This window comes from Thamnophis sirtalis, unplaced genomic scaffold (assembly GCF_051295495.1).
Source record: "Thamnophis sirtalis isolate CommonGarterSnake01/CBP01778 unplaced genomic scaffold, rThaSir2_p1.2 scaffold_4, whole genome shotgun sequence".
In the NCBI taxonomy this organism is placed as follows: domain Eukaryota; kingdom Metazoa; phylum Chordata; class Lepidosauria; order Squamata; family Natricidae; genus Thamnophis; species Thamnophis sirtalis.
In genome coordinates this window covers 136,321,312-136,349,137 of record NW_028261384.1, presented here as the reverse complement: position 1 = coordinate 136,349,137, position 27,826 = coordinate 136,321,312, and the positions used below count along the sequence as shown (strand labels likewise).

At 40.1% G+C, this 27,826-nt stretch overlaps 2 protein-coding genes across 2 annotated transcripts in view; both read left to right on the top strand.

The window, feature by feature from the left end:
• Nucleotides 1-3,920: 3,920 nt before the first annotated feature.
• LOC148046823 (vomeronasal type-2 receptor 26-like) lies at nucleotides 3,921-8,544 on the top strand. The gene is made up of 4 exons (XM_087712104.1): nucleotides 3,921-4,640; nucleotides 5,911-6,138; nucleotides 6,579-6,705; nucleotides 7,410-8,544. Exons 1-4 carry the CDS (start codon nucleotides 3,960-3,962, stop codon nucleotides 8,306-8,308), a joined length of 1,935 nt encoding a protein of 644 aa, XP_087568230.1. The 5' UTR covers nucleotides 3,921-3,959; the 3' UTR covers nucleotides 8,309-8,544.
• Nucleotides 8,545-22,814: 14,270 nt separating this feature from the next.
• Nucleotides 22,815-27,826, top strand: part of LOC148046822 (vomeronasal type-2 receptor 26-like) — a 6,099-nt gene continuing 1,087 nt past the window's right edge. The window contains exons 1-5 of the mRNA XM_087714989.1: nucleotides 22,815-23,014; nucleotides 24,111-24,402; nucleotides 24,938-25,801; nucleotides 27,118-27,345; nucleotides 27,757-27,826. The exon at nucleotides 27,757-27,826 is cut by the window's right edge and continues 57 nt beyond it. Coding sequence (XP_087571115.1) covers nucleotides 22,815-23,014; nucleotides 24,111-24,402; nucleotides 24,938-25,801; nucleotides 27,118-27,345; nucleotides 27,757-27,826 — 1,654 coding nt within the window. The remainder of the gene's footprint in view (nucleotides 23,015-24,110; nucleotides 24,403-24,937; nucleotides 25,802-27,117; nucleotides 27,346-27,756) is intronic.

The following is a 27,826-nucleotide window of genomic DNA, read 5'->3' as shown; positions in this document are numbered from 1 at the left end:
ATGTTGCAAAGAAATGTTAGGCTACAGTTCCTCTCTTCTCCTTCATAAGTTCTATCGCATACTGGAGATATTTACTGGGAATTCACACTTGGTGCATTCCAGTTTGTGAGGTTTTTTTCAATGCTCTTCTGTTCAGAAGTGAAAGTAATGAAATGTGATGCTGTAAATGAGGGATGGGAGAGGAGGAGAATGAGGGAGGAGGAGGAGGAGGAGAAGAGGAGGAGAGGAGGAGAAGAAGAGCAAGAGAGGAGGAGAAGGAGGAAGGAGGAGGAGAAGAGGAAGAAGAAGAGGAGAAGAGGAGGAGGAGGAAAAGAGGGAGATGAAGCAGAGGGGGAGAGGAGGAGGGGGGAGGAGGAAGGAAGGAAGGAAGAGGAGGAGGAGGAGAAGAGGAAGAGAGGAGAGGAAGGAGGAAGAGAAGAGGAAGAAGAAGAGGAGGAGAGGAGAAGAGGAGGAGAAGAGGAAGAAGAAGAGGAGGAGATGAGGAGAAGGAGGAAGGAGGAGAAGAAGAGGAAGAAGAAGAGGAGAAGGAGAGGAGGAGAAGAGGAGGAAGGAGGAAGGAGGAGGGGAAGAAGAAGAGGAGGAGGAGGAGGAGGAGGAGGAGAGGAGGATGGTAGGAGGCTGAGGAGGAGGAGGAGGAAGGAAGAGGAGAAGAAGTGGAGGAGAGGAGGAGAAGGAGGAAGTAGGAGGAAAAGAGGAAGAAGAAGAGAAGGGGGAGGAGGAGGAGGAGGAGGAAGGAAGGAGACCACAGTAAGACCTAATGTTTCCTCTCCATTTCCAAATAGAATAAAACAAATTACTGCTTTCTTACGGTTAATATAATCAAAAAGTTCACCCAACTGCTACACGGGGGGGGGGGGGGGGAGAGTATCAAATTTTCTTTGTTTATTTGTTTGTTTATTTACCAGATTTATTTGCTACCCAGAAGGTAAGACAATAAGCAATGGATGGAAACTGATGAAGGAGAGAAGCAACCTAGAACTAAGGAGAAAATTCCCAACAGTGAGCACAATCAATCAGTGGAACAAATTGCATTTGAATGTTCTGTGTGTTCCACCACTGGAGGTTTTTAAGAGACTGGACAGCCATTGGTCAGAAATTATATAAGTCTCCTCTATGAGAAGGGGTGGACCAGATGGCCTCCATGGTCCATTCCAACATGGTTACCATTACCTCTTAAAATAAGCCAATCACATAATATAATATCTATGCATCTTAATGCTATGCAAAGGAAGGTGGACAGCACTTATCATTCATTGTAAAAAATAAAATAAGTTTCCAAAATCAAGTGCCCTGTTTATTGCAAGTTCTTCTCTATACATTTCATCAGCAGGTGTACACTAGGGGGAAAAAGAGTCAGCCACTTATTCTTTCACCAAAATAATGATCCCTACAGTATTCACCATATTTATTACCTACACAAAACAACAAAGACTGCACAGAAGACTGTTTCCATTCAACAACAATCAACGTATCTGTATGGTTATAAGAACTCCGGGGAGATTGGCACAAGGGTCACAATGGCTAAGTTGGAGCCATTGCTATGTACATCTGTTCTCCATCAGTTCAACCCCTGATGATATTCAAGGCACCAGTTTGGAATCTCATGGATCTTCAAATAGACAGTAATGGTTTTTTTTAATTAAGTGCACTCTCAGATAGAAACCTTGACTTCATCACAGGATTCACCATTGAAATAATAGAAAATTCCCTCTGATTTAGGAGAGGATGGGAGACATTTCTAAGAATGAAGATACTGCTCCTCCTGATGCTTCTGGTGAAGGAAATAATGACTCTGAGCTGCCCTGCGAGTGAAGCTTTTCTTGTTCCACATGAGTGGTACCAACCTGGTGACCTCGTCATTGGTGGGATGGTGTCCAATATATTTTACAACCTTTATGAAATTAATTTTAAGGATTATCCTTGTATAATATCTTATGACATACCAAAGTAAGTTTTTTCCCCTTTAATCTTAATCAGATTCCTCAAAATTGCTTATGAGAGTAAAAGGTTTTCAGTATAAAGGTAGGCTTTATATCTAGTCTAAGTGTCTCAATCTTTCAGTTGTTTCTAGCTGTGGTAGAATAAACAATTTTCTTTACCTTATGGTAAAGTGTTTGTCATATAATGTATAAAACTACAGTGCAAAACATCTTTTAAAGAACAATTAGTAAACCTAAGGGAACTTTTTTTCAAAAAAATCTGTATTGTCAACCTTAACAAAACATACATACAGTAAATAAATAAAACAGTTTTGTTTGCCATGATGTAAAAAAGATGTGGAGACTCTAGAAAGAGTCCAGAGAAGAGCAACAAAGATGATTTAGGGACCTGAAGGCCAAAACCTATGAAGAACGGTTGCAGGAACTGGGTATGTCTAGTTTAATGAAAAGAAGGACTAGGGGTGCCATGATAGCAGTGTTCCAATATCTCAGGGGCTGAAGCAAAGAAGAGGGAGTCAAACTTTTCTCCAAGGCACCTGAGTGTAGAATAAGAAGTGATGGGTGGAAACTAATCAAGGAGAGAAGCAACTTAGAACTAAGGAGAAATTGCCTGAAAGTGAGAACAATTAATCAATGGAGCAACTTGCCTCCTGAAGTTGTGAATGCCCCAACACTGGAAGTCTTTAAGAAGATGTGGAATAGCCATATGTCTGAAACCGTATAGGGTTTCCTGCCTAAGCAGGCAGTTGGACCTCCAAGGTCCCTTCCAACTCTGTTATTCTATTCCGTTCTATTCTATTCTATTCTATTCTATTCTATTCTATTCTATTTGACTAATACATGCTGGAATTGTTCATATTCCATTTTGTGGGGGGGGGGAGTTAACAAATAAATGGGGTTCCCTGAAAACAAAAAGTACTATTTTTATTTCTTGTAGCAGAAGAACAAATCATGCAAATATTGTAGAAGAAGCAAATTTGAACTTTGTTCAAATTACTCATTTGAACATTTTAGAAAACGTATTAGTACAAATTATTCAGCATTTTAGAAGACCAATTTTCTTGCTTCCTTCATTGAAGAAAGAAATGTTTGTTATTCATATTGAAAGGATGCTACCTTGTAAGAACGGATAACTTCCTTTTTCATATGGGGTGTTTAAATCATTTGCAGTGTAATAACTAAGTTCTACCAACACATCCTTGCCTTGGCCTTTGCTGTGAAGGAGATCAATGAGGACTCCCAGATCTTACCTAATGTCACTCTTGGGTTCCACATTTATGACAGTTATTATGATTCAAGGATGACCTATCGCACCACTCTGGACCTACTTTTCAAATCCCAAGAATTTGTTCCTAACTACAAATGTGATCTCCAGAAGAAACTCATGGCTATCATTGGGGGATTGGATTTTGCTACATCATCTTATATAGCTGAAATTATAGGATTCTTCAAGATTCCACAAGTAAGTACTGAGGGAGTTGAGAAGAAAAATTTTAATCTTATTATTGTTATGGAATAATTAATGGGCATCAAAGGTCAGGCTCAGTTACTGTTAAGATGTTCTGCATGGTTTAAGGTCTACTACTTGGCATTTTTTTCTGAAAGGGCAATGCCAGCTACAGGAAGTGAGTATCAGGGCTCCAAATATCATAGCTGAGGGAAGATTTGAATAGCTTCTATTAAAACAATTGATCTAGTACATAAATTTGAAATAGTTCCAAGATATTTGTTGCTATACTCTTTAAAGAATGCTAGGGAGAAATGTTACTTGGATATATTTTATATAGGAACATTTTATTGAAGAACTCAATAGAATACCACTGGCATTTTTTTTAGCTGACCTATGGCTCATTAGCCCAGGAGGAAATTCAGACCAGTAAATTCTCTTCACTTTATTTCATGGTCCCCAAAGAGGACCATCAGTACATTGGGATCGTCCAACTGCTTCGCCATTTCAGGTGGACGTGGATTGGCATATTTTCTGAGGATAACAACAATGGAGAAAATTTCTTACAGAAAATGCAGCCCTTGCTTTTGCAGAACAGAATCTGCTTAGCGTTTATCGAAAGGCTTGCTCAAAAATTGCACATGGAAGGTTTCAAAGAAATATATTACAAAATCAACATTATTTCCATGTATATGTTGTGCAACAAATCCAATACATTTCTCGTCTATGGAGAATCCTGGACAATTATATGGCTAAGATTGGTCACATTTGTGGTCGATCCTAATACCAAGGAAACTGCATTATTAGGGAAGGTGTGGATCATGACGGCACAGATTGATTTTGTATTATCAGGCATTCAAATCACATGGGATCTGAAGATGTTCCATGGGGCTCTTTCCTTCAATGTCCACTCAACCACAGTTGCAGGTTTCAAGGAATTTCTTCAGACCATCAATCCTCTTTCAGAACACAGAGATGGGTTTCGGCAGAATGTTTGGGAACAAGCATTTGATTGTTCATTTCCAAAACCAGAATTACAAGGAATGGACAATACTCAGTGCACTCGGGAGATGAAGCTGGAGGATCTTCCTGCCTCTATATTTGAAATGGAAATGACTGGCCAAAGCTACAGTGTCTACAATGCTGTTTATGCTGTGGCTCATGCTTTGCAAGCTCTACACATGTTGAAGTCCAATAAGAGGAAAACTCTGATGGGTAAAATACCTGATCTTCCAAATCTGCAACCTTGGCAGGTATTCCCTTTGCATTAGACACCTCTTTTTCTTTCAATGAGCAATTTGATGCAAAATTGTCTTTTGAACCCATTGTTGAAGGTCTTAATATTTTTTTGCATGTTAACTTATAATTCTACAACTTTATTATGATTTTTTTAAAAATGTAGAAATAAAGAACAAATTATTGACAGTGAGAACAACTAATTGGTTTAAAAACTTGGACAACCATTTGTCAGAAATGTTGTAAGGTCTTCTCCTTGAGCAGGAAAAGATCGCCAAGATCCTTCCAACCCTGTTATATTGTGTGGTATAAAATAGATACCGAATAAATGGATACTGTTGTTATTCTGTCATTCAGTTATTCTAATATTCTGATCATCCAGAATCTATCTATCTGTCTGTCTGTCTGTCTGTCTGTCTGTCTGTCTGTCTGTCTGTCTGTCCGTCCGTCCGTCCGTCCGTCCGTCCGTCCGTCCGTCCGTCCGTCCATCCATCCATCCATCCATCCATCCATCCATCCATCTATCTATCTAAAGTGTTATGTCAAAGCACCCGGTGTGCCCAAATATGAGAGGGAGCATACTGCTTTGACATAACAATTATTTCCTCGTCTCAGCTGATAAGGGAGGAGAGCCCAGGTTTGAATCCCAGTAAGGGTATGGCTAACTGATGAGAGCTAAATAGCTTGAAGTAGATCTATACTAGTCACCCTTTATTTATTTATCAGCACAAATTTGTTTGTTTGTGTGTGTGTGGGTGGGTATATTAGCCACAAGCTCTCCTACTTTATCAGCTAAGCCAGGGAAGTAGGTATGTATTGTGTCACAACCCCTGGTATGCCCAAATATGGGAGGGAGCATTGTGCTTCCCTTTTCTGCCTTTCAGCTCACCCTAGGAGCCATCCAGGCAGAAAGCCATTTTTATGTTGCCTTTGTTACATTTATGTTGCATTTGTGCTGATAAATTAATAAAGGGAGACTAGTAGAGATCTATTGCAAGCTATTTAGCTCTCATCAGCTAGCCATACCCTTACTGGAAGTTGGTTAATCCTAATAGTCTACTTTCATTCTGCTTTGGTTCATTCTTATCTTTATCCTTAAAATAATATCAAATTAATAATAGAGCAGTTATGTACATTTCTATGAAACATCAATCATCAAATTTCTTAGTGTAGATATTTAATAATTTTAATAGGAATGGGAAGATTGTGTCAATGAAACTTGAATACAGTTCACCTCTCTACTATGTTGTATTCAACTCCCTTTCTCTTTCATTTGTTTTCAAATAGCTCCATTCATTTCTTCAAGGCATTTCTTTTAACAATTCAGCTGGGGAGAGAGTGTTCCTGAATGAGAAAGGTGAAGCAACAGGTGGATTCGACATCACCAACTTGATCACTTTTCCAAACAGATCCTTTCAAAGAGTCATAGTTGGAAAGATAAATCTCCAGGCTCCAAAAGGGAAGGAATTATTCATGGATGAAGATGTGATTGTCTGGCACCCAGCTTTTAAACAGGTATCAAGTTACTGAATGGACTATGATTAAACCATTATGATCCAATATTGAATGTATTCTGTTTAGAAATCTGATTTCTGTTTTTTTAAAATAAACACTAGCATACACATTTCAAATGTTGCTGATGATCAAACATTTGTCAAATTGGAAAAATGACGCTACAATATACAAGCATGCTTGTATATTTCATTTGTATTTCCATTTATAATCACAAGAGTGGCCATTATTTCCATGACATTATTACACTGTTAAATTATTTAAACACCTTGCCCTTCAAACAAGACATTTTGTACATCATTGTAATTTCTACAACTTTTAAAATTGTTGATGAATTCAGTATTTTTTGGGGGGAAATCAAAAATATTTTCCCTCGTAAAGTAGAACAATTACAAACTGCTTAAAGTATCTCTGTTTTCAGAACCTTTTATGATTATCACCAGGTTCATCCGCTTTCTCGATGCAATGACCCCTGTTTCCCTGGATCCTGGAAGAAAGGGATTGAGGGGGATCAGTTCTGCTGCTATGACTGTGTTCCATGCCCTGAAGGGAAGATTTCAAACCAAAATGGTAGGTTAGAAATTCTACCAATTTTCATTAGACTTAAGCAAACTTTAATTGTTGTGGCCCACCAGTGGCCAGCAGAGCTGGCAGCAGATTCCGATAGTGAGGAAGTTGGGGAGAAACATGGGCCAGTCCTGGAGTCTGGGTAAGGCTCGGAGGAGGGCTCTGCATTGGAGGCAGAAAGGGGACCAAGGGAGTTATTTGCTGCCTCTGGAGCCCCCAGAGTCTGACATCAGCGAGGAAGAAGAACAGCAGGAGCCTGTTCCCAGTGTGCACACATGCAGAGCTGCCAGAAGGCAAGAACAATGAAAAAAACAGTGTCGACTTGGGGGTAAGGCTTGGAGATGATTGGCCCCTCCCATAAAAGAGGAGCGAAACAGATGTGAGCTTTTGCAGGAAGCTCATCTGGTTGCTTCAAGCTCTGAAAAGTTCTGCTTGACTCTGTTCTCTGCATTTGGCAAATAGGTCTCTGGCAGAATTCCCAGGGAGATAAGGTGGGTGTTTATCACCATTCCCCTAAAATATTGTGGCAACTCGAGCAGACATCTGTCGGAACCTTCACAGACTGTTTGTGAAGTCTTGGAGACTGTTACTGACAATTATTTACAGCCAACTAAACAAACAAACAAACAAACAAATAAATTAATAAAAAAAATTATTTTCAAGAATTTGGAATGTCTAGGTAACAAATTCCTTGATTTTCCTTTCAGATATGGATGACTGTTTGCAGTGTTCAGAAGATCATTATCCAAATAAAGAAAAGAATGGATGTATCCCAAAACTGGTGGTGTTTCTAACCTTTCAAGAAACTTTAGGAATTGGTTTGACTTCAGCAGCTCTTTCTTTCTTCTTCTTGACCTCTTGGGTACTTGGAACCTTTACTAAGCACAGAGATACTCCCATTGTGAGAGCCAACAACAGATCCCTCACATACACCCTGCTGGTCTCTCTCCAGCTCTGTTTTCTATCCTCTTTGTTGTTCCTCAGCCAACCTGGCAAAGTAACCTGCCTTCTCCGTCAAACAATGTTTGGCATCACCTTCTCAGTGGCCATTTCTAGTGTCCTGGCCAAAACCATCACTGTGGTTGTGGCTTTCATGGCCACTAAACCAGGATCTCAAATGAGGAAATGGGTGGGGAAAAGATTGGCTCTTTCTAATGTACTTTCCTGTTCTATCATCCAATCATGTATTTGTATCCTTTGGTTGTCAGCATCTCCCCCATTCCCTGAGTTGGACATGCAGTCACAGCCCCAAGAAATGATTTTACAATGCAATGAGGGGTCAGCTTTCTTTTTCTACTGTGTCTTGGGCTACATGGGTATCTTGGCCATTGCCAGCTTTATTTTGGCTTTTCTTGCCCGTAAATTACCCAACAGCTTTAATGAAGCCAAGTTCATCACCTTCAGCATGTTGGCCTTCTGCAGTGTATGGATCTCCTTCTTTCCAGCCTATCTGAGCACAAAGGGAAAAGCCATGGTGGCTGTGGAGGTCTTCTCCATCTTGGCCTCCAGTGCTGCTTTACTGGGATGCATATTCCTCCCAAAATGCTACATCATTGTTTTCAAGCCTCAGCTAAACCACAGAGAACAACTCATAAAGAGGAATTAGTAAGCTATGTGTACATATGTACATCTGAACTAGACTGTGTTTTTCTCTATACACTATGTCATACACTATGTGGGTATGAGGGTATATGCATAATTTTGTATTTATTTATTTGTTTTGTCATGTTTATGTAGTATATATTGGAGGTGGTGACCCTTTGAGAGAAGTAGGCAGCAAAATTTCATGTTAATGTATATTGATTAGTGTATATTCAAAGTGATAATAAAGTTGTTCTAAATTGCTACATTTTCACCATTTTCCAAGATTCTTTAACCTAATCCTTTCCCCATTTCAACACTCATTTTGAACTTGACTTTCATAATCTAGGTGTCTTGGTTCCTATTAGGAAATTTCAGATATTGACTCAAGCAATTTTCAAACTTTGCAGAGAAATTTTCATGGTTTTCATACTTTCAATTCATAAAGCACTTAAATATAGTAAAAAGCAAATTACCATTTCATGAATATATATTTAATATAGTATTATAGGATATCCATTTTAGATTTGTTAGGCTTCTTCAAAATGAAAAGTTATTGGGTTTAGTTATCTGCCATCTCTCCAAACGAGATAAGGTTCGTGTTGATAAATATTCCTCAGAAAGATTGTTTGCTAAGCCTTCCTGACTGTGAACGAAAGGAATTCACAGTCATGTAAATAAAAGGACTTTTTTTTGAGGACCAAGACTCTCCGTTTTGGTTTTTAAGGAAGCCTGGGTCAGAACAATCTCATATATTTAACTGCATTTTACAATAGACTTTAATGCTGAATTATAACTATCCATAAATCTGTTTTTATTGCAACCTTTTTTCAGATTTCAATAATATGGAAAACATTGATGAAATGAAATTAATTGTACTTTTCCTTCTGCTACATCCTTTATTCAAGTTTGTCCTGACCAAAGACCATATAAAGAGTGATTTGAATTGGTTTGGAATTAGAAGTCTGACATTGTTTCAATAAAAACAAAAGTGAAATCTAGTGCAAATCATAGGGAAAAATGCATATCCCTCACTGATAGAGGGGGGAACAATAAAGGTGAAAATATCTGGGTTGGGGAAATTGTGAGTGTTCCCCTACATGAAGATCATTGACAAGTACCACAATATTTGGAGTATAACATGCATCAGAGTATAAGATGCATCAGAGTATAAGACATACCAAGATTTTGAATAGGTATTTTTTTAAAAAAAGATTTTGCACTCTGCAGGCCTTCCAGACCCTCTGCATTCCTCATTTCTTTGTGAAAGTGTTGGCATGCAGAGAGTTTAGAGGCCTGTAAAGTGCTCCTGGGGGCTGGGGGGGGGGCAAAAACAAGCAAACATTGCCTTTTTTCATGAAGACAGGCCCATTTTTGCCATAAACAGGGAATGCATAGCCTTTAGGAGGCTTGCAGAGTGCTCCTGGGGGCTGGGGGGACAAAATTGAGCAAAATCTGGCCCCTTTTTCACTAATTTTTGCTCTCCTCAGCTCCCAGGAGCACTTTGCAGGCCTCCCAAACCCTGTGCACGTCCATTTTTGTGGTTTTGAGAGGGAAAAAATGCTGTATTCAGTGTACAAGATACACCCATATTTTCTCCCCCTTTTGGGGGATAAAAGGTGCGCCTTATACTCAAAAAAATACAGTATATAGATAGGAAGGTAAGAATGGAGAGAGAGAAAGAAAAAGAGATGGACAGATAGAGAGGCAGGGTGTTTATAGACCTTTCTTCAGAGAGTTAAGTGAATCACTGCAGTTGTTAAATTAGAAACTCTGAATGTTAAGTCAATCTGGCTTGCCCATTTGCTTGACAGAAGATCCCAAAAGGAGATCATGTGAATTTGGGACAATACAACCATCATAAATACGAGTGAGTTGCCAAGTGCCTTAATTTTAATCACCATATGGTTGACCACTCGCAATCACTGTTCCCTCTAAGGTGTGTGCCTGTGCGGCCGCGCACATGGCTGCAATACCCCGCGCAGTAGTTTCTAATTGCCGCGCAGAGGCACGTGGGGCAGGTATCTGGACACGAACTACAGAGCGATCACAATCAAAACCTCCTCCAGCTAAACCTTTTCTACTGCAGTACATTGCCGCCCGACTTCAGGATTCTCTAATCAGTGTAGGTTGAAAAGAAAAACGGGAAAGGGATCTTAAAGATTTAAAACACTGGAGCAAATGCTTCAGAGGCAACAACAGTTTTCACGGGGAATTAGAACAGTCAGAGAGCCCTGCCTGGAGTTTTGCTCCCTCCCCTTTCAGACCTGCTGCAAGATCGGCTAATTTGCTATTGCCTGGGCTGGCTCTCCCCGGTTACATTTAGCAACAATGTAGCTCTTTTGAGCTCTTTTTCTCCCTCCTCAGCCCCGCCCGACTTCAGGATTCTCTAATTTGTGATTCTGTGTAGGTCGAAAAGAAAAAAGGGAGGGAGGGGGTCAGAGGATCTTAAAGATTTAAAACACTGGAGCAAATGCTTCAGAGGCAACAACAGTTTTCATGGGGAATTAGAACAGTCAGAGAGCCCTGCCTGGAGTTTTGCTCCCCCCCCCCCCTTTCAGACCTGCTGCGAGATCGGCTAATTTGCTATTGCCTGGGCTGGCTCTCCCCGGTTACATTTAGCAACAATGTAGCTCTTTTGAGCTCTTTTTCTCCCTCCTCGCTTCTCAGGGCTCCACCAATGGGGGAGCAAAGCCCAGCGCCAGGCTTTGGGCTAAGACAGGGATCTGCAAAGTTGGCTGTTTTAAGACTGGTGGACTTCAACTCTCAAAATTCTGGAAGTTGAAGTCCACCAGTCTTAAAAGAGCCAGCTTTGCAGATCCCTTGGCTAACATGATTGATGCCCTCGGAGTTGGAAAGAGGCGAGAGAGCCCGGTCACATGAGTCATGACACACATCAGCTTTGTGACCACATTGCTGAGTAATAAAAATTCCAGTCCCACGTTGTAACGAAGGAGTACCTATATTTGATAACTTATTGGGATTTTCAAAGTCATTGAGAATATTTTTGCTTTTAATCTAATTAAACTTCCTATCTGTCAGTTTAAAATAGTGACTTCCATAGAGCAAACTAAAATCACTACTTTATAAACAAAAGGAAGGTGTTTTTTTTCTCTTATTTGGTTATGGTAGGGCCATTTTAACAATCTATTTATATTTGCAAGTAGTATGCAGTTTAGAAATTAGTTTTGCAGTAGTAGTAGGTTACTGAAACCCTCTGTACAGAAAGGAGCAAATTCCCACAAATTTTTAAACAATCAACAAGCATTGTTGAACATGCAGGGAATAAATCCTTGAGTTTACAAATTAACGATGGAAGAAAACTCTTAGATGTGAATGAGACTTTAATTATGGTGATTTTAATAATTTTACTCATTTAAAATAGCAAATTGCATATAATATATTCACAGAAGCATACAGTGTATAGACAACTTTTGCAATTGAATGTTAACTCATTAAAATGCACTATATCAAGTGAAATTCATTAAAATGAAGTATATCAAACATTTACTATTTTAATATTAGTGGTATTAAGTGCCATTTATATATTCATTTCAAAGCTCTTTTTTATTTAATCCAAAATGAATTTGAAAAGATAATTGTAATAATTGATAAACCCTAACCCTATAGGTACATCATCAGTCAGTGCTGATGTCAAAACGTAAAGCTGGAGTAAATGTTGTTACGAAGAAAAAGTGCAGCTGGAAGTTTAAACTAGAATGGTCTTGGGTGACATCTGTGAAAAAAATTCAGGTGCTCAGGCATGAAAATGTGCCGCTCAAACACTATACTTTTTCACCCACACTGAAAAAAATTAGAGGGAACATTGCTCGCAATGGGAGACCCCAATAGTGGTCCCTGTCAAGGCCTATGGGTCCATCAGGTTCTGCGCTGACTACAAGTCCACCATCAACCTTGGCCTCCAGGCAAACCCCTATCCAGTCCCTGTGGTGCTGCACCTGTTCCATTCCTTGGGATGGGGTTGCACCTTTGCCAAACTGGACATGGTGCAGGCCTACCAGCAGCTCCCAGTGGATGATGATGCAGCAGCCGCTCATACCATCATCACCCACCCTGGGGCCTTCCATTGTCTCCGCCTCCAATTTGGCGTTTCAGTTGCCCCAGGGATCTTCCAGAACCTCATGGAGCAGCTGCTCCATGGGCTCCCTGGTGTCGTCCCCTACTTCAATGACGTCCTGATCGCTGCTGTCAGTCGCTCAGGGCTCATCGAAGTACTTCGGAAGGTTCTCGCCCGTTTTAGGGGCGCAGGTCTCAAATTAAAGCGCAGCAAATGCTCCTTTGCTGTGCCTAAGGTGGAGTTCCTGGGCTTCATGATTGACACCCATGGAATCCACCCTACCCCTTCTAAAGTTTCTGCCATCCGGAACGCCCCTGCGCTCACCTCCAAGGCAGAGCTGCAAGCGTTCCTTGGCCTTTTACATTTTTACACGCCTTTCTTGCCGCACAATGCATCACTAGCTGAGCCGCTGCATCGGTTGCTTGACCAATCTGCAGCCTGGTGCTGGGGCAGCCGTGAAGCACATGCATTCATGGCTGTCAAAGCCATGCTGACGTCAGAGGCAGTCTTAGTCCAATACAGTGACAAGATGCCACTGACGTTAGCATGTGACACCTCCCCTGTTGGTCTGGGGGCTGTTCTGAGCCACATCCTCCCTAATGGCTCAGAGGCCCCCGTGGTTTTTTATTCCTGGACACTCTCCTTGGCTGAGAGGAACTACAGTGAGATTAACAAGGAGCCTCTGGCTGCGGTATCCAGGATTAAAAAATTCCATGACTATTTTTATGGTCGGCACTTTACTCTCTACACTGACCACAAGCCTCTCCTTGGGCTTTTGGCTGGTGATAGGCTGACCCCTCCCATCCTGTCTCCCAGGATGACCTGCTGGACGGAGTTTCTTGCAGTGTACTCCTAAAAGCTGAGATACCATCCTGGCAAGCAGCTGGGGCACGTCGATGCCCTTAGACGTTGCACCCTTCCCTGCACTGACCCACAGCCAGTCCCTTGTCTCTCGGTCCTGTCCATTGCGGACCTGGATCTTCCTCTGTCAGCCTCTGATGTGGCAGCCCACTCTGAAGCTGACCCTGTCCCATCGTAGGTCATGGCATGGGTCCTGAGGGGCTGGCCTACAGGGGGTGTCTCTCAGGAGTTTTGCCCCTTTAAGACCTATCAGTTAGAGCTGTCCCTGCACTGTGGTTGCCTGTTGTGGGGCGACAGAGTTATCATTCCTCCCTCCCTCCGCCACCAGGTCCTCTCCTGTCTCCATCCGAACCACCCCAGGGTCACGGGCATGAAGGTGCACGCCCAGAGTTACGTCTGTTGGCCCACCCTGGATGATGAGATTGAGGGCTGGGTGGGGATGTGTGCCATGCCAAGTGTCCCATCCTGCTGTCCCCTCCACCTCCCCCTGGGAGTGGGAGATGCCCAGGGGGCCTTGGTCCTGTGTGCACCGCAATTTTGTGGGTCCCTTCCATGGCCAGATGTTCCTGGTGGTCATGGATGCGTACTCTCAGTGGGTGGAGTTGGTCCTCATGTCCTCCACCACAGCCGAGAGTACAGTGCAGGCCTTATGGCGCCTCTTTGCCACTAATGGCTTGCCGGACGTCTTAATGTCCGACAATGGCCCGCAATTCTCATCCACGACATTCCAGGAATTCCTGGCCGTGCAAGGGATCCACCATGTGCCAGTCTCCCCTTATCATCCGGCCAGTAATGGCAGGTGGAGAGGGTGGTCTGGTCGGCCAAGAAGGCTTTGGGCCGCATGGACCATGGCGACTGGCCAGCAAGGGTGGCTGCTTACTTTATGGCCCAGCACTTCACTCCTTGCCCCATCACATGGAAGAGCCCCACGGAGCTGCTGATGGGCCAGCGCCTGCGGACTACCCTGGATATATTCCACCTTCTCTACTCAGGGGATCAGCCTGGCAACCTGGGGGCCCCTTTCCGTTCCTTCTGGGTGGGAGACTTGGTCTGGACCAGGAGCTACTCTGGGAATCCTTGGTGGGTGCCTGCCACCATCACCGAAATAACTGGTCCCTGTTCCTACAGGGTCCACCTACCAGATGGCACAGAGTGGCGGCACCATGTGGACCAACTAAGGCGCCGCCACCCTCCAGAGGCCTCGACTCAATCTGACCCACAGAGGTCAGCCACCATCGCCCAGCAGCCACCCTGAGGCCCGCTGCCACTCGCAGGCTCCATTCCACATGAAGCCTTCCCCAAGTCAGGCCTCTCCTACCCAGTTACCGTTTCCCAGCAACCTGTTGCACCATCTCAAACAGACCTCGCATTTCCAAGTTCGCCCCATTTAGGCCTTCCACGACCAGGCCTTCCCAATCCCTTCACCACATACCAGCAAGTTTGTATTTCCCTGCCTGTTCGGGCACGCCCCCACCGCCCGGCCTATCTCTTCCTGGGATTCCATCCTCCAGACTAGGCCTTCGTGACGTCACCTGGAGCTCCACTCCCTCCAGGGAGTAGCTGCTACACGGACGTCTTACCTCTCCAGTGCCGCCTCCTGAACTGAGGCATTTGGGGCATGTCCACCGCCATCCTGCCCTCAAGGGTCTTCTCCTTGAGCAGGGTGCTCTACGAAAACATCTTCAAGTTCCTTCCAACCCTGTTATATTGTGTGGTATAAAATAGATACAAAATAAATGGATACTGTTGTTATTCTGTCATTCGTTAATTATAATATTCTGATCATCCAGAATCTATCTATCTGTCTGTCTGTCTGTCTGTCTGTCTGTCTTTCTACCTACCTACCTACCTACCTACCTACCTACCTACCTACCTACCTACCTATCTATCTATCTTTATATCTATCTATCTTTATATCTATCTATCTATCTATCTATCTATCTATCTATCTATCTATCTATCTATCTATCTATCTACCTACCTACCTACCTACCTACCTACCTACCTACCTATCTACCTATCTACCTATCTACCTATCTACCTACCTATCTATCTAAAGTGTTATGTCAAAGCATCTGGTGTGCCCAAATATGGGAGGGAGCATACTGCTTTGACATAACAATCATTTCCTCGGGTCAGCTGATAAGGGAGGAGAGCTTGTGACTTAGAGGCTAATACAACTGCCTAACATGTAATAACAGCCCAGGTTCGAATCCCAGTAATGGTATGGCTAGCTGATGTGAGCTAAATAGCTTGAAATAGATCTATACTAGTCACCCTTTATTTATTTATTTATTTATTTATTTATTTATTTATTTATTTATTTATTTATTTATTTATTTATTTATTTATTTATTTATTAGCACAAGTGTGTGTGTGTGTGTGTGTGTGTGTGCGTGTTAGCCTTTCGACTCACCCTAGGAGCCATCCAGGCAGAAAGCCATTTTTATGTTGCCTTTGTTACATTTGTGTTGCATTTGTGCTGATAAATAAATAAAGGGAGACTAGTATAGATCTATTGCAAGCTATTTAGCTCTCATCAGCTAGCCATACCCTTACTGGGAATTGAACCTGGGCTGTATTACATATCAGGCAGTTCTATTAGCCACTAAGCCACAGGTTCTCCTCCTTTATCAGCTAAGCCAGGGAAATATTGTGTCACAACCCCTGATATGCCCAAATATGGGAGGGACCATACTGCTTCCCTTTTCTGACTTTCGACTCATCCTAGGAGCCATCCAGGCAGAAAGCCGTTTTTTATGTTCCCTTTGTTACAAAAGGTTTCAAATTTCTCACTCAGCAACATAAATTTTCACTTAATTGTCATCGTACGTTGAGGACTACCTGTATCTTAAATTAGTTGTTTATGTAATAGGCCTAAAAATAATTCAAGAAAGTTGCACAATTCCAAAAATCTATTTTCATTCAGCTACAGTTAATTCTTACCTTTCCTTAAAATAATAACAAATCTTTTCTCTCTATAAAAGTCAACTACCACTCACAAAATCTCCAGAACCATAAAGCCTACAAACTTGAAATTTGGCACGTATGTTCCTCGGCTTCTAGGTGCTCGCTAAGAAAGGATTTTTCGAAATGACTATCAGATCATTCCCATTTTTATACAGTAATTAACACACTATGAGGCTAAGGTTTTCTACTCCACCTCCCCACCTGAAAAGAACTTTGTTACAACTGCCAGTTGGCTTTTATTAACATGTTCAGATGCTAAGGAGTTAGATATTCTTCTTCCCCTCCCCACCTGAAAATAACTCTGTTCCAACTGCCAGTTGCCTCAGATTCTGTTATCTCAGTTCAAACTGGCAGATGTTCCACTCCTTCACTCAGGAGCGGTCTGGGCTCCTTAAAGTACTAAACATCAGTACCTCACCAAAATGTCTATGCCTTCCACCTATGGAACTGCCAAACTCAAGGTGGAAGGAGAGATATTCCCTTATGTGTTTCTGATCACTGATCACCACTGAGCCAACTGATTGTGAATAGAATTTCTCTTGCATAGCCCAATCACATTAGAAGCACAGGTATCCAGTTAGTAGAGTAGACTTGTACATTTCCATGCAATTTTGATTATAAAATTTCTAAGTATAAATATTTAATAATAGGTATTGGAATGGAAAGAATGAGTGGATGAAACTTGAATATGTTCTTCTCTACTATATTGCTTTCAAATGCCTCTCTCTTGTATTGTCTTTCAAGTAGCTCCATTTATTTCTTCAAGGCATTTCTTTTAACAATTCAGCTGGGGAGAGAGTGTTCCTGAATGAGAAAGGAGAAGCAACAGGTGGATTTGACATTGCCAACCATCACTTTTCCAAACAGATCCTTTCAGAGAGTCAGAATTGGAAAGCTGGATCTAGACGCTCCAAAAGGGAAGGAATTGTGGATGAAGGAAGATGTGATTGTCTGGAATCCAGCTTTTAACCAGGTATCGAATTAGCGATCAGCGTGTTTCAAAATCTGATTTCTGGTTTTGTAAAATAAACAGTGGCACATTCTTTTCAAATGTGATTGATGTTCACTCATTTGATGAAAATATAATTCAATACAAATGGCATGTTTGCATAATTGGTTTGTACTTCAATTTGAAATCATAAGAGTGGCCATGTTTGAATACAATAGAATAGAATTTAGGAATGGAATAGAACAGAATAGAATTTAGGAATGGAATGGAATAGAATAGAATAGAATTCTTCATTGGACAATTGTGACTGGACACACAAGGAATTTGTCTTTTGTGCACGTGCTCTCAGTGTACATAAAAGAAAAGGTACATTAATCAAGAATCATAAGGTGCAACACTTAATGATAGTCATAGGATACAAATAAGCAATCAAATCATACTAGGGAACAATCAATATAAATCATAAGGGTACAAGCAACAAGGTTACAATCATAAGTGGAAGGAGATGGGTGATATGAATTATCAAAAGATTAATAGTAGTGTAAACTTAGTAAATAGTAAATAGTTTGACACTGTTGAGGGAATTATTTGTTTAGCAGAATGATGGTGTTCAGGAGAAAGCTGCGCTCGTGTCTAGCTGTCTTGGTGTGCAGTGCTCTATAGTTTTGAGGGTAGGAGTTGACACAATTTATTTCCAGGATGTGATGGGTCTGTAAATATTTTCACAGTCCTCTTTTGGACTTGTGCAGTGTACAGGTCCTCAATGGATGAAAGATTTGTAGTAATTGTTTTTTCTGCAGTTCTAATTATCCTCTGAAGTCTGTGTCTGTCTTGTTGGGTTGCAGAACCAAACCAGAAAGTTATAGAGGTGCAGATGACAGACTCAATAATGCATCTGTAGAACTGTATCAGCAACTCCATGGGTAATTTTAGCTTCCTGAGTTGGAGCAGAAAGAACATTCTATGTTGTGCTTTTTTGATGTTTTTGAGATTAGGTGTCCATTTTAGGTCTTGAGATATGGTAGAACCTAGAAACGTGAAGGTCTCTACTGTTGATACTGTGTTGTCTAGTATTGTAAGATGTGGCATTAGAGGAGGGTTTCTACTAAAGTCTACCACTATTGCTACGGTTTTGAGTGTCTTCAGTTCCAGATTGTTCCAGTCGCACCATAAGGCTAGTTGTTCAACTTTCCATCTGTCTGCTGATTCATCATTGTCACGAATGAAACCAATCACTGTTGTATCGTCTGTGAACTTCAGTAGCTTAACAGATGGCTCATTTGAGATGCAGTCATTGGTATAAAGAGAGAACAGAAGTGGAGAGAACATGGAGCACTATAATTTCTATATCTTTTTAAGTTGTTGATAAATTCCATATAATTCACATCCATAAAAGATTAGAAACTCTTTAAAATATCTCCAATTTCAAAATATTTTATCTTTATCATCAAGTTCCTCCACTTTCTCAATGCAATGACCCTTGTCTACCTGGATCCTGGAAGAAAGGGATTGAGGGGTATCAGTTCTGCTGCTATGATTGTGTTCCTTGCCCAGCAGGGAAGATTTCAAATCAAATTGGTAGGTTAGGCATTCTACCCATTTTTCATATATCCTTAAGCAAGCTTGGATGCATACAATGAATAGGATAACCTATCAATAATATGGAATGTCTAGAGGAAAAAATGTGCTTGATTTTTCCTTCAGATATAGATGATTGTTTTGAATGTTCAGAAGATCATTATCCAAATAAGGAAAGGAAAGAATGTATTCTAAAACCAATAGTCTTTCTAACCTTTCAAGAAACTTTAGGAACTGGTTTCATCGCAGCAGGTGTTTGTTGTTTCTTCTTGACTTCTTGGGTACTTGGAACTTTTATTAAGCAGAAAGATACACCTATTGTCAAAGCCAACAACCGGTCCCTCACCTACACCCTCCTAGTCTCTCTTCAGCTATGTTTCCTCTCCTGCTTCTTCTTTCTCAGTCAACCTGGCAAAGTGACCTTCTCCGACAATCAATGTTTGGCATCACTTTCTCAGTGGCTATTTCCAGTGTTATTGCAAAAACCATCACTGCAGTTTAGGCTTTCATGGCCACTAAACCAGGATCTCAGATGAGGAAATGGGTTGGAAAAAGATTGGCCTTTTGGATTGTCCTTTCCTGTTCTCTCTTCCAAGTATGGATTTGCATTCTTTGGTTGTTCACATATCCTCCGTTCCCTGAGTTGGACATGAATTCACAGGCCCAACAAATGATTTTACAATGCAATGAGGGTTCAGCTTTCTTCTTCTATTGTGTCTTGGGCTACATGGGTATCTTGGCCATTGCCAGCTTTATTGTGGCTTTCCCTGCCTGTAAATTACCCGACAGCTTAAACGAAGCCAAGTTCATCACCTTCAGCATATTGGCCTTTTGTAGTGTGTGGATCTCCTTCTTTCCAGCCTATCTGACCACAAAACGAAAAGCCATGGTAGCTGTGGAGGTCTTCTCCATCTTGGTGTCCAGTGCTGCATTACTGGGATGCATATTCCTACCAAAGTGCTACATCATTGTTTACCGTCCCGATCTCAACCACAGAGAGCAACTCATAAAGAGGAATTAGTACCCCATATAATCTTTCTTACTAGGAAAAATTGCTGACAAAAATGAGACCACGTGCTCTCTAAAAAAATATGTAGAAGTTTCATTTCTGCCAATAGAGGCTTTAGGTAGGATTATTGTGTGTAGCAAGGTTTATTATAGTTGCCTATTCCAAAACACCAAGTGTACTTTATTTTCTACATTTCCAAAGGCTCTTGAAAATTACTTTGTGTCCCTTTCAACACTATTTCAAAAGACTTTGACAAAATCGATTTGCCATGTGCTGTTGGGACTTTTCTGGCATTGACTCAAAGTGTGTCCAATATTTTACATACTACTATCATGATATATGCCTTTTATTTATAAACCACAATGTAAATATAGTCAAGATTGGAATATCATTTTGTAGACATGAATTTAACCCAGCATCATGGTTTCTGAATGCTATACATTGCACTTTGTTTTTTAAAAGTGTTGTCTTAGATCATTACCATTCATTTTTAATCTGCAAATACAGCTCCACTGTAATTGATTATCATATTTTAACAATATAGAAAACTAATGTATTGAAATAAAATATATTCTCGCTTCTGCCTCATTCTTTTTTCAAAGTGTATACTGCCCAGCAACTATAATAAAGAGGGACATTATTTGTGTAGGAGAAGACTGGTAGAGCCAGGGGGAAGAATGAAAAAGGGATCAGTTTGAGAACTATCATACCCCCAAGTGCAACCCCCCTTGAATGCTATTAACCATTGTTTAATTCTAACCATACTAGCTGATAACCTGGCATAGCCTGGGTGTGCATTTATCCCAATTCCCAAGAGAAAGCCCCCTTCTGAAGTAGTGCCCAGCCGTTACCATGGTAACTCCACTATGCTGTACTATAGAAGCCATTTTAAGGCACAACAGGCTGTATCTTAACAGAACTTGAATCCAAAATGCACTCTATCCCCAAATGCACACTATCACTGCACACTATCACTGTCAAAAGTACTATGACTTGATACTATAGATGTAATTCAGTCCTTTTCATTTCAGCAGCCCAGGCATTCCAGAGTTATGCTGGAACACACAGAGACATGGACATATCCCAAGGGGTGTTAGGGGTGTCTTACCCCCATAGTACTTGTTTCCAGAGAGTAAGTGATCTGTGTACCAAGTTTTGGTTGAAATTGCTCAAAGCATATGTGTGCATATGCGGCAGAAACCCAAAGCTCCTGGCCAGCAGGAGATGTGCATGCATGTGCAGTGCAGCTGAGCTGCAGTGATGGATCGGAAGGCTCCACATACGTGCCATAGGTTCACCATCATGGCTATAGGGCAAGGATACAACTTTGGAGAATGTTGGTTGGATCACCTCCAGTTCACAAGAAAAACCTTCCTTGAAGTAGAAGACCAAGGAATGGTGTTTTTGGAAGCACACAAAGTGTATGTTGTGCTGATTTCTCTTGATGATACATGGGACAAGTTGGTATGAATTGAAATTTAAGGAACTTCCTTGTATGAAACATTATGACATATCAAGTAAATACTTTTTATCTTAGATACAGAAGTGGGATCCCACCGGTTAAACAACCAGTTCATTGAGCATGTGCGTCACAATTTGCAGAGAAATCACCTTCTGCATTACGGCTGCGGAGGCAAACAGAATGCCATTCATGTCACTCTGCCGTGCCTGTCAGCTACGGTTCAGAAAAGGGAATATACATTAGTATAGTTCAGGGGCAGCTGAAAATTGGAGTGAACCAGTTCTCCCAAACCTGTCCGAACTGGTAGAATCCCACCCCTGCTTGAGCCACTTCCCTCAAAATTTCTGATATGACTAAAAGTGTTTTAGCAGAAAAGTAAACTTTATATATAATGTAAGCCACTCTGCCTTTCAACTATTTCTAGATGTGAGATATGAAACAATACACTTTAGATTTTGTTAAAGCTTTTACCATAGGATCTAAATTTAGTGCAATAAGTCTTTTGAATATTTTTAGTGAGCTCAAGGAGGTTTTTTTAAAGGTGTGCATTGTTACTCCTAATAAAGCATGCATTCTTTTTGTTGTTAGTTGTGAAGTAATGTCTGATGCATTGCAATCCCATGGGCAGGCCTTCCTGTCCTCTACCGTCCTCTGGAGTCTATTTAAGCTCATGCCTACTGCTTCAGTGACTCAATCCATCCACCTCATTCTCTGTCATCCCTTTCTTCTTTTGCCCTCCATCTTTCCCAGCATTAGACTCTTGTCAAGTTAGTCCAGGGAGTCCTTCCTTCTCATTAGGTGACCAAAGTATTTGAGTTATATCTTCAGGATCTGGCCTATTAAAGAGCACTCAGTGTTGATCTCCTCTAGGACTGACCAGTTTGATCACCTTGCAGTCCATAGGACTCACAGGAATCTTCTCGAGCACCATAGTTCAAAGACAATTCTTTGGCGCTCAACTGTTCTTATTAATTAATATTAATATAATATTAAAATTTCTTTTTATTCCTTTAAAACATATATAAAATAAATGATTTCCTCCTGGTGGATCTATTCATATTTTATTTTGTGAAATAATGGTAGAAAATAAATGTTTCATTGAACTCTTTCAACAACCAAGCATATATTTTATTGCAAATCTCTCTTATATTACATTAATTGGAATTTTGTCATTAAAAAATAGTTAAACCATTGGCCAATTATTATCTCATCAAAACAAAATAATTATCTCCTACAGGATTCACCATGTTTTCTTGGCTGGCCAAAACATGAAAGGCTGCACAGGAGGGAATGATATTCAGAAATAGTCAAGGCATTAGCTTGGATAAAAAGATAACACTTGAACCACAGAAGGTTTGGCACAAGGGTAATAATGGCTCTGTCAGACACATTGCTTCAGGTTTCTAACCACTGTTCTCTTCTTCCAGAATATCTGTTCAAATCCTAATGCTATTCAAGATACCACTTTGCGCTCACATCGATCTTCAAATAGAAAACAATACATCTTCTCATTAAGTGCATTCTCAGATATAAACCTTGGATTAATCTTTAGATGAAGTATTGAATTACGTGTGCTTCCTGATTGGTAGGATAGAACGCAAACCACTGTCACAACAACAAAAGCATGAAGATGTTTCTTGTGATGTTTTTGGTACCCAAAATAGTTACTCTGAGCTGCCCTGCAAGTGATGCTTTCCTTGTCCCACATGAGTGGTATCAGCCAGGTGACTTCATTGTTGGTGGGATTACATCTCACATGGGTTACCACTTTTTTGAATTTAAATTTAGAGAAAATCCTTCTAAAAAATCTTATGACACACCAATGTAAGATTTTTTCCCTCTTATCTAATGTTACCTAGATTTTCAAAAATACTTTATCTGGCTAAACAGTTTTTAATATTTTTCTCTCTTTCTTTCTTTCTTTCTTTCTTCCTTCCTTCCTTCCTTCCTTCCTTCCTTCCTTCCTTCCTTCCTTCCTTCCTTTCCTTCTTTCAAATGTACCAAGTTATGAAATACGAAATAGCCTTCTTTACATCATTTTAGAGTCTTTCACCTGATATGAACAACATTTCAGATCAAGAAGTCTCTATTTGAACATTTACTGAGGGAAAGATAATTTTTAGAAAGATTTGGCATTATCTCTCATCACAAAACATACACATAGAGAGACATTATTTTTTACAGAGGCATGATTGAGAGCTTTTTCACAAAGTGCATCACTGTTTGGTTTAGTGGCAGCAGTGCCTCTGATAGAAAGTCCATACAGAGAGTGCTAAGGACAGCCAAGATGTTTATAACAATCTCATTTCCTGTTGTTCAGGATACTGTTTATAAAATCTATGTGCTTAGTGCTCAACTGTTTTCTTCTCCATGTACATGTATATGTTCAAAGTAGACTGTACTGTTTCCCTAGGTCATTTATTATATGTGGATATAGACATAATTTTGTATTTATTTTCTGAAAAAATTGTAGCATATATAGTACTGGCAAAAAAGTTACTACTTGCATTTGTTGTAGTATATATTTGTTGGAAGTCATGGAAAGGTGGTGTAAATTAAATTTGAACTCTGTAAAGATTACCAATAAAGGAGAATATTTTAGTTCAGGATGGAAATGAGAGTGTCCTTAGTGCTCTCTGACATGTGTTCTTTTCTTGCAGACATTATTCAAACTAGATAACATCCACAGTGCCAGGCATTGATGATGTTACCTATTTTGGGCAATGAAATGTCTTCAACAAAGCCACCACGCTCAGAGAGCATCAAGGATCCTCTGTAGAAATTATTAAGAACATTGGAAAATGTGATTATCTTTTTACTACTATCAGAAAAAGAATTGTTTATCATTCATACAGAAATGATGCCACTTTCTGAGAATTGTCAATTTTCTCCTTCAACTGGGGTATTTAAATTTTTGCAGTATATTGCTCAAATTCCATCAACATGTCCTCGCCTTGGCTTTTGCTGTGAAGGAGATCAACGAGGACTCCCGGATCTTACCTAATGTAACTCTTGGATTCCACATCTATGACAGTTACTCCAATTCAAGGATGACCTATCGCACCACTCTGGACCTACTTTTCAAATCCCAGGAATTTGTCCCCAACTACATGTGTGATAAGGAGAAGAATCTCATGGCTATCATTGGGGGACTGGATTTTGTCACATCCTCTTCTATTGCTGAAATTGCAGAATTCTTCAAAATTCCACAAGTAAGTTGGGAAAGTATATTATATTCTTTTTTATTAATTAAGGATTGTTAAAGATTAAAGGGGACAACAGAGAAGGAGGTGGCTGGATGGAGCCACTGAAGCATGAACTTAAATGGACTCCAGAGGATGGTAGAGGACAGGAAGGCCTGGACGAACCTTTTTTATGGGGTCACAATGTGTCGGACACAACCTCGCAACTAACTAACAACAACAAAGATGAAGCTTAGATGTATATTAAGATGTTCTCCCTGAGTTAAGGTCTGTGAGTTAGCATAATTTTGAAACTACAATGCCAAATACAAGAAGTGAGTATCCAAAGATACTCCATCCCTAATGGAACATAATGTTCTTTGTTTCTGTCAAAATAATCAATCAATTATATTTGTTTGAAACAATTCCAATAAGTTCATTTCCATATTAATACCTATAAGAATTTCAGGAAAACAATTCATTACCTGTATATATTTTATATGAAAACTAGATCTGGACAATTTGATCTTACAACTCAAGAAAACATTACTTTACTTCCTTGCAGCTCACATATGGCTCATTACCCCAAAAGGAATTTGAGACCAGTAAGCTATCTTCAGTTTATTTCATGGTTCCCAAAGAGGACCATCAGTACATTGGGATCATCCAACTATTTCACCATTTCAGGTGGACGTGGATTGGGATATTTACTGTTGATAACAATGATGGAGAAAATTTCTTACAGAAAATGCTGCCCTTACTTTCAGAGAACAGAATCTGCTCAGCATTCGTAGAAATGCTTGCACCACTGATCCACTTTGAAGACTATACAGAAGTATATCTAAGAATCTCTAGTATTACCATAACTTGGATAAATAGCAAAGCCAATGCGTTTCTCGTCTATGGAGAATCAGTGCCAATTATATGGCTGACAGTTGTCACATTTTGGTCCGATCCTGAAAGCAAGGGAATTGCATTATATAAAAGGGTATGGATCACGACTGCACAGATTGATTTCGTATTATCAGGATTTCAAATCCAATGGGGTCTCCAGATGTTCCATGGGGCTATTTCCTTCACCATTCATTCAAGACCAGTTGTAGGTTTCAGGGAATTTCTTCAGACCATTAATCCTCTTTCGGTCCCCAGAGATGGGTTTCTACAGGAGGTTTGGGAACAAGCATTTGAATGTTCATTTCCAAAACCAGAGTTACAAGAAATGCCAAGTAGGAAATGCACTGGAGAGATGAAGCTGGAAGATCTTCCTAGTCCTGCCTTTGAAATGGAGATGACTGGCCAAAGCTACAGCATCTACAATGCTGTTTATTCTGTGGCTCATGCTTTGCAGGTTCTGTACACATTGCATTCCAATAGAAAAAAACCTATGATGGATAAAAATCCTAAACGTCCACATCTCCAGCCTTTGCAGGTATTCCCTTTGCTTTGGACACTTCTTTTATTTCAATAAGCAGTTTGTCATAGAATTATGTTTTGTTCCCATTGTGGAAACTCTTAATATTTTTTGCATGTGGAATCAGCATGAAAAAACAACCTAGAAATAAGGAGGAATTTCCTGATAGTGAGAACAGTTAACAATTACTGTATTTTTCAGAATATAAGACACACTCCCCACCAAAATGGGTAAAAATTGGGGTGTGTCTTATACAATGAATGTTGCGGAAGCCCTGCCCACCTGCTGGCCCCACCTTTTGTTCATTTTCTGCCTTTGCACATCATGTTTTGGCCTCCACACGTTCTATTTTAGACCTGTTGCAGAGTACGGGGTTCACCGCAGCTCATTGCCACCTCCATGCGCTGCATTTTTTCCTGATGGTGAGAACAATTAACAATTAATTGGTGGAACAGCTTGCCTTCATGAGTTTTGAATGCTTCAACACTGGAGATTTTTTACAAAGAGAAGGATAGCCATTTATCTGAATTAGCATAGAGTCTCTTCCTTGAGCAAAGTATTGGATTAGAAAACGTGCATGTCCCTTCTGGCCCTGATACGCATTTCTGTATTAAATAGAAACAGAAAAATGGTTTCTCTTGTTATTCTAATCAGTGAGAAGCTACCGTATGAATTATGGTTTATACGTCACTGTTAGCTATTTAGTAAATTACCAGACATTGTACAATAAGAGATAATTGGAACGTTAGTTTAGATTACTCTTCATTGCCACCTCCAAAAATAATCAATTGTCCAAGAACTTTGTACATGGCTTATGAACCCTCCATGGGGAACAAGCTGAATTTTCTGTCTCTTTTAAAGTGGTCCTTCTTAGATGTGGCATCCATAGTATGAAACATGAAGCATGTTTGCAATAATCACTATCTTGCATCTGTCTAAGGAGGAATGCTTGACTCACGAATTCTAAACTTTGACAAAAGGACATAAGTCAGACTTCAGACTGTCAAAGCACTTTCTATCAATGAGGAAAGATTAGATATGATATAGGTGAAAGTAGTTGTTTAAATAGTGAATCTAAATAATAATTTAAAAAATGCCAAATTTCCAAAATCCTTTTTTCATTCTGCTTCAGTTAATTCCTATTTTTCCTTATATTGATAACAAATAAAATATATAGTGTAGGAATGTACATTAGCAACAATATTGATTATCAAATTTCAAAGCTTAATAATATTGTAAGAATGGGAAGAATGAGTGAATGAAACTTGGATATGATTTTTCTTCTCTATTATACTGCTTTTCTTTCCCTCTCTCTTCTATCCTCTTTCAATTAGCTCCATTCACATCTTCAAGGCATTTCTTTTAACAATTCAGCCGGGGAGAGAGTGTTCCTAAATGAGAAAGGGGAAGCAAGAGGTGGTTTCGACATCATCAACTTGATCACTTTTCCAAACAGATCCTTTCAGAGAGTGAGACTTGGAGAGATGGATCTAGAGGCTCCAAAAGGAAAGGAATTATTCATTGATGAAGATCTAATTGTCTGGCACCCAGCTTTTAACCAGGTATTGAATTAGTGATTCCACCTTAATCCATCACTATCCGTGCCTTAACCCATTATTATCCCATGTTGAAGTGTCTTAACAAATCTAATTTCTATTTTTTTAAAATAATGTCATATTCTTTCAAATGTTGTGGATGAGATTTCTCAAATTGACAAATATGATATTACAATATAAAAGCCAGGATTGCATATTTTGTGGCCATATCCACCAAAATCACAAGAGTGGCCATGTTTCCATGAGATTTTCACCATGTAATAATTATTTATTTACTCTTCTCTTCAGACAGGAGTTTTGTACCTCAAATTCAGTATCCCTTTGGGAAGTCAATAATCATGTTACTCCATTAAGGAGAAAATTCAGAAACTGTCTTTAAAATTCTCCTTTTCAAAATATTTTCATGTTTATCATTAGGTTCTTCCATTATCTCGATGCAATGACCCTTGTTTTCCTGGATCCTGGAAGAAAGGAAATGAGGGGAAAG

Coding starts and splice junctions, on each gene's coding strand:
- LOC148046823 (XM_087712104.1), top strand. CDS start 3,960: ATGCAGCCCTTGCTTTTGCAGAACAGAATCTGCTTAGCGTTTATCGAA. Junction 4,641..5,910: donor CAAATCTGCAACCTTGGCAG/GTATTCCCTTTG, acceptor GTTTTCAAATAG/CTCCATTCATTTCTTCAAGG. Junction 6,139..6,578: donor GGCACCCAGCTTTTAAACAG/GTATCAAGTTAC, acceptor GATTATCACCAG/GTTCATCCGCTTTCTCGATG.